We start from the raw sequence: 9,828 nt of genomic DNA, 5'->3' as shown, positions 1-9,828 counted from the left end.
ACAGGCTCTGCACATTACCGAATGGTAAACAATGCTCCAGCGCTGATCTGGTCCTCACTGCAGCCTTAAGTACTCCTCCAAGTCCCATCAGCTTGATCAGCCACAGGTGTGAGAGGAGTGGTGATGAGGCGTCCATCACCAGCTCAGGAGACGCCCACCAGGAAGTGCTCACACACACACAAACCACCAATCACCACACATTCTGCCTGATTCGAGCGAGCAACTTCCTCCAAGATGTAATCCATATTATAAGCTCCAGAACCGCAATTAAGTCTGCGGTCCTGTAAAAGAATCGCATCTAACTTGTGATTCAGCTCCCATATCCACACAGTTTGATTGCTGACCCATCAAACAAGTTTGACGATAAGTCAGGTAATTGCCTAATCCAAACAGCAGAAATCCTGTTACCCCATCTTCCACAGACAGACTCGATAGACAAACAGGATTCCAACGTTTCCAGGAATCCAATGTGTATCCAGCGAAGAATGTCTTCTCAGGGCAAGCTGGCTCTCCTTTGGTCAGCCTTCCCGTTGAGAAAATTTGATCAATTGCGTTGAGAGACCAGCTGACCAGATCCATAGTTCAAAAAAGTTTGGAGGAATATGTAAAAAAGAAGTTCTGAAAGCAGAGGGTGGGGGGTGGGGGGTGGTGGGGCAGTACAGGAGACAGAGAGACAGAGAGAAAAGAAACACGTCCGCCTTCCACCAGGAGCAGAGAGAAAAAAACTAGAATTAATTTGGTGATTGATGTTAAAACCTTTGAGAAGTCAAAAGTAGATTCTGTGAATTTCGAGACAGCAAAAAAAAAACAAAAACAAAAAACTATTTAGGCAGAAAAGGGCATGGCCTATACCATGCGATTCAGTACATTACAAGAAATGCGTAGATTTATGTTTTTAAGGTGTGCCATCGATGGTTTAGAAGTTACTGGACAAAGTGCAAAAACCACAATGATAGCGCCCCCTCTAGGTTGAAATATCTGGTTATTTTTGTGAGCTGCATACGCAAGTCCTACTTGCCATCATGTAAATATGATCTCAAAACTCCTTACGGTTGGACTGCAATATGAGTTTTATTTATGGAAGGAAAAGAAAACTGGAAAATAAGAAAAAGAATAAAAAACAGAACAGTTTTCATAGGTTTCCATGCTCCCCTGGATGCATGGAAACACTGCTTTACAGTCACGTTACGTTTCCTTTGTGGGCTTGAACCTCTAATAAATGATGTCATGTAAAAGTGTAGAGGTTTAACAAATGAAGGGTTTTTTACACCAGTATATTGTTTTTTTTTTTTTTTTAAATGTGTTATAAACCAGAAAAACGTTTTTAAAAAATTGGCACTCATTTGGCTAGCCATTATCCTTGCCTGGATGACAATGTTTGCTTTTTTCTCCATATTTCATGCTCTATGACTGATGTTACAGTTGAAAAAGTAAACATCCTTTTAATTGACAAACATTGCACAAAAACTAAAATGACAACTGATGACTAAAATATGACTAAAACAAAACTACATTTAGTAAAAAGCCTAAAATTAAAACTAAAAACTAATTGCTGTCAAAATTAACACTGCTCCAACTAGTCCCAAATAGTTCCAGCCAAATGAGATATTACCCTAAACAGAGTAAGACACTATTATTTAAAATAAAAGTTTTATATAGAAAGACAGCTTACACATATACTACTATTGTGTCAAATGTGTGCTTACCATCAAAAGGATCGTCGAGGAAATGACCATACACAGTGCTGGTGGCCACACCCAGGTAGTTGGTTGCCTCCAACGTGTAGTTGCCATTTTTATGGTGTGTTGGGTTTTTAAAATTAAGGCACCCCTCTAATGAATCCTTGTGAATTACCATGTCAGGTCGCACATATTCAGTGTGAGACATTTCCTAAAAGTGCAAAAACAGAAAAGCAATAATACATATGTCAGGATTCAGACTTTATAAAAGTGACTTTATTTACAGTGTGGATAAATGTGAGAGCGAGAGCAGGAGCCGGGACCTGGAAACAGAAGACTGATTGAGTGAGAGAGTTCTTCAGGTAAGGAGCATGAAGTATGGCGAAGGTAATCTTTCCAGTAAGAGTTCTTACGAGGAGAAGCGTGATCCACAGCACGGAGGAGAGAGGACGAGGTGAGTAGTTTCCAGAGGAGGTTTGATGGTAATTCCAGATGGTTTGCAGGTACGTTCCTTCTTTCCAGTTGGCAGCGGTTACATAGGCAGACAGGCACTGGTGAACAGGTGAGTACTTAGCTTAGCGGCGAGTTACGGATGCAGACCAGACTGGTTCCAGAGTGGACACGTAATCCTAAATCAGCAATAGCTACATTAAACTGCTGCTGGCTGCCATCAGCACTGTCCAGTGAAGAAACTGCAAAATGCAGTTGCTTTCTTGCTACATTCAAAAAAGGTTAAAAAACAAAAACAACTGGATTTCTATTCTGTAGTTGAAGACAATTCGCTTTTCATCCGAGGAGCTTTCTCAATTCAGAAATAGAGAGTGTGCAGTTAAGTTTTTAAAGCTGAGATGTGATGTAAGCTGGATTGCTAGCAAATTGTTCTCACTCTCCTAACAATAGAGGCTCGTTATGGTCCTTGTTTGTCTGACTCACTGATGGGCTCCTCTGGTCACATGAGTGCAGGTGTTGATTGGAGTGAAACTGACTGGGGATCAGGCCTAAAGCTCCATTATGTTTTTGAAAGCTGGAATCTGAGACCTCCTCCTCTGTTTAATGTTGGTTTCTCCTTTTTGACATAGATGGCTTCCTTTACCCCCTCTCAAACCATCTGTCTTCTCGGTCCAAAATATGAACATTTTGGTATTCTATGAACATTTTGGTATTCAAAGGAGTGTCCCTTATCCTTGAGGTGTAGGTGAACCGCTGAGTCCTGTCCAGAAGAGGTGTCTCTCCTGTGTTGAGCCATGCGTCTGTGGAGAGGTTGTTTGGTCTCTCCAATATAGAGGTCTGAACATTTTTCTCTGCACTGAACTGCATACACAACTCTGGAGAAAATCTTTCTGAGTTTCTCGGATACTCCAGCAACGTAAGGAATGACAATGTTCTTTCTTCTGTTCCTCTCCTTGTTCTGTTTTGTGGTGTGTTTAGTGGATTTCCTAGCTGACTTGACAAAAGCCCAATTGGCATACCCACATGTTTGGAGAGCTTTTTTGATGTGTTTCTGTTCCACTAAACACACCATGGAACAGAACAAGGAGAGGAGAGGAACATCATTAGTTTCTCCAGTATATATTCCGCCCAGTTTTTCGTTTTTTGTTGTTGTTGCTTTGTTTGTCAGATCCTAGTCGTTGCTTTTTTTTTTTGCCTGTCTGCCTTTCACTTGGATTTGTTATATCCTAGAGTCAAGTTTAGCTTAGGTTTTCTTGCTTTCACAGCATTTTCAGTGATTCGTCTTCTTTTAATTTAACATTACATCTGTTCTTACATCTTTGCACTGGCTTACTACAGAAAACAAAATTAATTTAAAAATCTTACTACTTTGTATAAATGGTTACATAGCCTTGCACCACAGTACATAAGTGGCATGATAATTAGCTATATACTTTAGCCAGATCACTCAGGTCTGCAAACCGCAGTAACTTTGTCATACCTTGTACTTTTTCCAAATCAGAAGAAACTGCCTTCTCTATTTGTGCTCCACTGAAATGGAATGCAATGCCTTGAGGTCTGAGAGAATTTCCCACTTAACATATTTTTAAAAAGTTAAAATTCTTTCTATTTTTGTAAACATTTCAATAAGTTTGTTTGTGTATTTTGTATTAGTAATGACTCTGCTCTTAAGCTGGTGTTCATCTATGTACATGTATGTATAAATATGTCTGACCTCCTATTTCAGGACTTGTGTTTGTGACAAAAGTTGGGACTTCGATTTTTTGACATTTTGACAAAATATATTTTCAATTATTGATTTTTTTTTCCAGTAATAACAACAATAAAGCATGACATCTAACCTGTAAAATAGAATTATTTTAAAGACATTATCCACACCTCTCCTTTGTGGAACCATCTTAAGGTTGGATGTGGTGAACCTCGAACAGTAAACAGTATGCATGTGTCATGGCGTCGCTCGGGTTCCTCCAGCTGCTCAATGATGGGAGGAACTAAAAGTACAGAAAAACAAGAGGTCACTCTTCACTTTGGCAAGACATAGAAGACTTTATTTCATGTAAACAACAGTCATAGAAAAAGTAAATTCACATTCTTTTAAATCGATCTTAGCTATCAAAAAAATAAATAAAATAAAAAATACTATGAACTACGCTTTTTAATGAAACCAAATGAGGACTTATGATATCATGTGTTGTTCACTTAAAGTTAAATTTAAGGCCATAGGTCTTAAGATTAAAGTTTCAATCTTAAGACCTATGGGCTATTTCACAAAACAGGATATAATAATCTAGAATAGGAGAAGAAAACTGGTCTTGACTAAAACTTGTATGAATTCATGGATTATTCAGTTTAACAAACATTAAGCCAGGCTGCTGAGACTCAACTAAGTAGGTGTTAGGTAATCCTAATATTTTTTAATAACACCCACATGCACTATAAAAATGGCTATGCTTCTCCCAAAATTATTAATAATTGAGGTTTTTAAAACAGTTCCTAAAATAAGTAGTTGTTTAAATGGATTAATTGCTGTTTTTTGCAATGTCCACTTATAGTTATCTATATTAGAGCAGTGTTTTCCTTACTGCTATTAGAAGCGGGGTGGGGTATCAGGAAAGTTCTAGTTTGTGTGTTACACCCCCTTTACACTAGACGCTGACCACATTACAATGTGAAGAAACAGCCAAAGATGGCCTTTTCAGGGTCTTGGTGAGGTATTTAGGCAAGTAGGCGACTCATTGTGGATTTTGAGAATGCACAACATTCTGGAGTACATTCCTCTGTCATTCAGGACATGACAAATCCCAAAAAATATTCAAAAAACAAACTTCAGTAGCTGAAGATGCTTTGTTTCTCATTTGATGAGCTTTTTCAGTTCAATGCTGGAAAGTGTGGAGTTCCAAGCTTTTATGGTACATGAGATGTTCTGTGTGCGATGCACAGTGGTCCTCAACACTTCTGTGTACCAGGAAAAAATAACCACATAACTGAGTGACTACACCCCTTATGAGCCCTAGAAGAGAGACCTTGGCATTTTATAATGTATGTGAACATTTTTGTACAGTGCCCTGAGATGTATTTTTTTGTGAATTGGCACTATATAAATAAACTGAATTGAAACTGAAGAAGGACCCAACCAGCACAGACAAAACGTTCACAGACTACCTGCAAAAACTTGAAAATAACAAAATAATCAATTACTCTCTTTACCACAGCTTACCCAAGCCACTCCCTGTTTATATGGGCTTCCCAAAGTACACAAAGAAAAAAACACCACTCAGACCTATTGTTAGCAACATAAACTCAGTGACATACAATACTGAAAAACACCTTGCGGGTGTTTTAGCTCCTCTTGTTGGAAACACACCACATCACAAAGATAACTCCATGGATTTTACAAGGTTGAACACTTGAAGCTGGCTCCAGGAGAAACTCATTTATCTTTTTGTCACTTCACATTTCACTTGCATACCCACATCAGAAGCAATGGAAACTGTCAGAAAACAACTTCAACCAGATAACTAGAACTGTGATCGATGTCCAAGCCCCTTGACGCATGTCCCCCTAACCCCCCACCCCACCCCCCAAACACACACACAAAATCATCCGAGGACCTGTCGAAGCACATACTCTACCTTTTTGTAGAGGTAGAGTCTTTATCTTATTGCCTATTTGTGTACCCAATGTACTAACAGAGTTTGAATGTTAGTTTACCATATAAAGTGCCCCCTCTCAAATATAAACCAGCTATTGGCCCTTTTCAGTGCAAGAAAAGGTGTTCCTTTTGAAAATGAAATATTTAGTAAAACTATCAGTAGAAAAGATAACATTTACTGCTTTTAGTTAGAAAATCTGCTAGTCCCTCTTAAATAACCAAACTTCTCACCCTATCTCTAAGGGAGCACCCAGATACCCTGGAAAGAAAATTCATTTTGACCATCTGTATGTGCAATCTCATTCTTTCGGTCACTACACAAGGTTTGTGACCATAAGTGAGAGTAGGAACATTGACCAATTGGTAAACAGAGAGTTTAGCCTTGCAGCCTACCTCCCTCTTCACTGCAATGGACCGGCACAGTCCATTGCGGTGCAATACAGCGGAAGCTGTACCAATCCGTCTGTCAATCTCATGCTCCATTCTTCCCTCACTCGTGAAGAAGACCCCAAGATAGTGTAATGGCAGAATTTACTGTAGGGTAACACCTGTTGTTTCCTGGAAGTTCCACAGCCAGTACAGCTGTAGAACTGCTGCATTGTTCATCCTGAATTTGAAGTTCGACATTCAACCGGACTTTCTTTTCCAAGAGCCAGCTTTGGTAAGGTAGGGTCAGAGCGCACAACCCTTTTTCCTGAACAACTTTTTTCAAGCTACTACTCTAGATATTATATATGAAGTTCTATGATCATCAAGTTTGAGCCCTTGTGGTTCGAGCAGTCATCCTCCAGTGAGATTGTTGGAAGTTCGATTCCACCTGTATGCCACATGTCAAAGTGTCCTTGGTCAAGACGCTGAACCCCTAATTGGCTCTGTGCCCCATTTGTTTATGAATGAGATTTAAAGCACTGATTAGACTCTATAGACTGTTTTTTTTTCAGATTTGCAGAGATTCAGTAGAGTGCTGTGTGAATGTCTGTGGATGGGTAAATGAGGGCACAGATTGTAATAAAAAACACAATGAGTGGCCTGGTTGTCTAGAAAGGCAGAAAGACTATATAAGTATAGCCCATTTATAATTTAGTTTTTCTATGAAAAACTTCAAAATCTGTGACAGTTTAGGCTACATGTCTGATTTTGTGAAATTTTGTCTTTGAGATGCAAAAGGCCACACTCACTTTAACTGAGCAAAATGACCTGTTAAGGCTGACATCAAAGGGATGTCCTGATGGTCTGTACCAAATTTCATAAAGATTTTAGAAAATAACTTCTGGTAAATAACTTTTTATCACGATTCTCTCTCAGTGATACATAAAATGTTTGACACTGATTGGCCTTGAATTCAAAGAGAAGTTGACACAAATATGTTTAATGCACACTTAGGATTTTGAACAAATATGGTACATTTTCAAAGTGAACTTCCATTGATAAAAACCTTAACTTTAATTTAACAATTACATTGATATAAAGGAATTGATAATGCAACTCTTGTTTAGAAGATAATGACTAAAATGCATTTACTTTGAACATGTGTACCTCTTTGCCACTGACTACGAGAGCAGATATTTGTCTTACCTACATATTAAATATCAAACTTGTTCAAGGCTTTTGTAAAAGGTGGATCGTAATCCCACCTGCAATTTTTCCCAATTGTAGGAACGCAGCCATAGTAGGACAATATAATTGAATTTAATAAAATTTCAAAAAAGGCCTAACTTTTTAAAGCTACTATTCTAGATGTTATACAATACGTTTTACACAGATCGAGTTTAGGCCCTTGGAGGAGATGTTGTTTTGCACATTATTTTAATTTGCATAAATGACAATTTCACACAGATTTTTTTTTTTTTTTACTTGAGCCATGTATTCCTATAACTCTAAGTAGTGATGACTGTAAGACTCTTTATTCATAAAATTATTTCAATTAAAGAGAAAATTTACACACTCCTTCCTTCTACGGCCTCTGTTTCCCTATCAAATAATACAGTTTTAGAGGTGTCACTAGAACCTGATTTGTGTTTGGACTGTTTTTGTCCTCTTGGGCTTTCTGAATGATCAAAAATAGTAGCTCAATCCAAACCATCAGCATGTCTGCTGGATCTCATCCCAACCAGACAAAGAGGTATTTCCACTAATTAATATCTTCATTTTGGATCTGCTTAATTTGTCTCTAATGAATCTACCACAAGGCCATAAGATGGGCATGTTTGTATTTGAAAATATTACTATCATTACCATGTAATTTTCTTTGTTTTTCTTCCCATAGTAACTACACCTGGACCAGCCATTATTTGTTTGTCTGTGTTGCTTTCCTGCCCACTCAAACCTGGTCAAGGCAAATGGACGCCCTCCTGAGCCTGGTTCTGCTGGAGGTTTCTCCCTGTTGAAAGGATTTTTTTCTTTCCGCTGTCGCCAATGCACTTGCTCAGAATGGGAAAATGCAACAAAGAGAAGACTCAGCGCATTCTGCTGGCTTCCTTAGACAGATAACTTTTACAAACTGACTGTAATGTATGTGAATGTTTTTGTACAGTGCAATGATATGACTTTTGTAATGAATTGGTGCTATTTAAAAAAACTCAACTGAACTGAACATGGTTTTATGCTTTCATTTGTAGTATGAGTTTTATTTATGGAAGAAAAATAAAATGCATAAACAAACAAAACGGTTTCAGTAGGGTTTCATGCTCTGCTGGAAGCATGGGAACACTGCTTTAAGAAGGCTTTCCAGATAAGAGATGTGGTTAAGCAGTGGTCCTGCTTCTAAACTTATGTTGACATTTTGTTTTCTAACAGCACCGGAAATTGTAGTCAACGTAACTCAAATTACAGTGGATATTTCATTAGCACCAAAAATGTTATATTTTTCTAGTGCCCGTAAGTAACAAGTGTTCTTAAAGGCTCTTTGCAGGTATCGGGATGCTTGTGAGTGTGTGTTTGTATGTGGTTTATGTCCCAACTTACAGTGAACAGTTAGCTGAACAGGAGCTTTGATCACTCCCACAATATTGTTGGCGAGGCAAGTAAGCGATTTGTTGTTGTCCTCTCCGCTCACGTTTACCAGAGTTATGTTGATGGAATGAGTACTGTTTTCATAGATTGTAACCTGGAGGCAAAGCAAGAGAAAATGAACAAACATGAGAAAATAAGGAGTGAACATATCAGGCGTCTAGAATGGGTGAAGAGGTTCACAAAAAAATTAGCTATCAAAACACGTGTACCTAGCAATGATAATTTAAAGACAGAACTTCAATTCATTTAAAACGTTTGGAAAAATGAAAAAATATATACTATTACAATATCATTTATGAGTATCTTCATGGTTATATTTACATGGACATGCTTGTACATATTTAAGCCATTATCTCATTGGGCTGCAACTTCTGGTGACAAACTACAAATGCCATTCACAAGGATGTTTGCAAAATGCCTTAAAGAAGAAATCAAGTGTTTTGAAGCTGACATTAGTTTAGGAAAATTATATAACATGATGTTTGTAAAATAATATTAATAACTAGAAAGTTTCTAAAGAAACTTTGAGGGAGTCTGCTTTTTTGTGCGTTTATACTGAATGAAGATGCCTCCAAGAGCTGATTAGTTGCAGACAGGCATCATAAAGGGCTGATCCTTGACACACGAGGAGTCTAGCTGTGAAGTTTGACCTTCCTACAGTACACGGTTGCAGAGTTAGAGCTCACAAGCGCTTGTGACCTCGAACTCCCTAGGATGGATCCCTGACCCATGAGGGTTCTAGCTGTGATGTTTGACCTAGTTACATTACACTGTTGCCGAGTTAGAGCACGCACAAGTTTTGGTCTAAATTTTTTACCCTGCTGACTTTGGTGGCCATCTTGATACATATGAAGGAAAAAAGATTCCCTTCTCCCCTTCCGCGGGTGGTCTTGTTTCATCCTCTGAGCTCGGGTCTTCTACCAGAGGCCTGGGAGCTTGAGGGTTCTGCGCAGTATCTTGGCTGTGCCTAGAACTGCACATTTCTGGACTGAGATGTCTGATGTTGTTCCTGGGATCTGTTTTAGCCACTACTCC

The 9,828-nt window shown here is 38.5% G+C and overlaps 1 protein-coding gene across 3 annotated transcripts in view; it reads right to left on the bottom strand.

Annotated features, from left to right (window-relative positions):
• Positions 1-9,828, bottom strand: part of LOC108249944 (NT-3 growth factor receptor-like) — a 143,595-nt gene that overhangs the window by 73,999 nt on the left and 59,768 nt on the right. For 2 of the 3 annotated variants that reach the window (XM_017439615.3, XM_017439616.3), the window contains exons 7-9: positions 8,746-8,887; positions 4,008-4,120; positions 1,707-1,890 (exon numbers count right to left, since the gene is read on the bottom strand). In XM_017439615.3, the coding sequence (XP_017295104.1) occupies positions 1,707-1,890; positions 4,008-4,120; positions 8,746-8,887 (439 nt within the window). Of the gene's footprint in view, positions 1-1,674; positions 1,891-4,007; positions 4,121-8,745; positions 8,888-9,828 lie in introns of all 3 variants that reach the window. The other variant, XM_037980845.1, reaches the window with a different exon arrangement.

This window comes from Kryptolebias marmoratus, linkage group LG17 (genome assembly GCF_001649575.2).
Source record: "Kryptolebias marmoratus isolate JLee-2015 linkage group LG17, ASM164957v2, whole genome shotgun sequence".
Lineage (NCBI taxonomy): Eukaryota > Metazoa > Chordata > Actinopteri > Cyprinodontiformes > Rivulidae > Kryptolebias > Kryptolebias marmoratus.
Note: the sequence above shows the minus strand (reverse complement) of the source record. Positions and strands in the feature narration are given on the sequence as shown.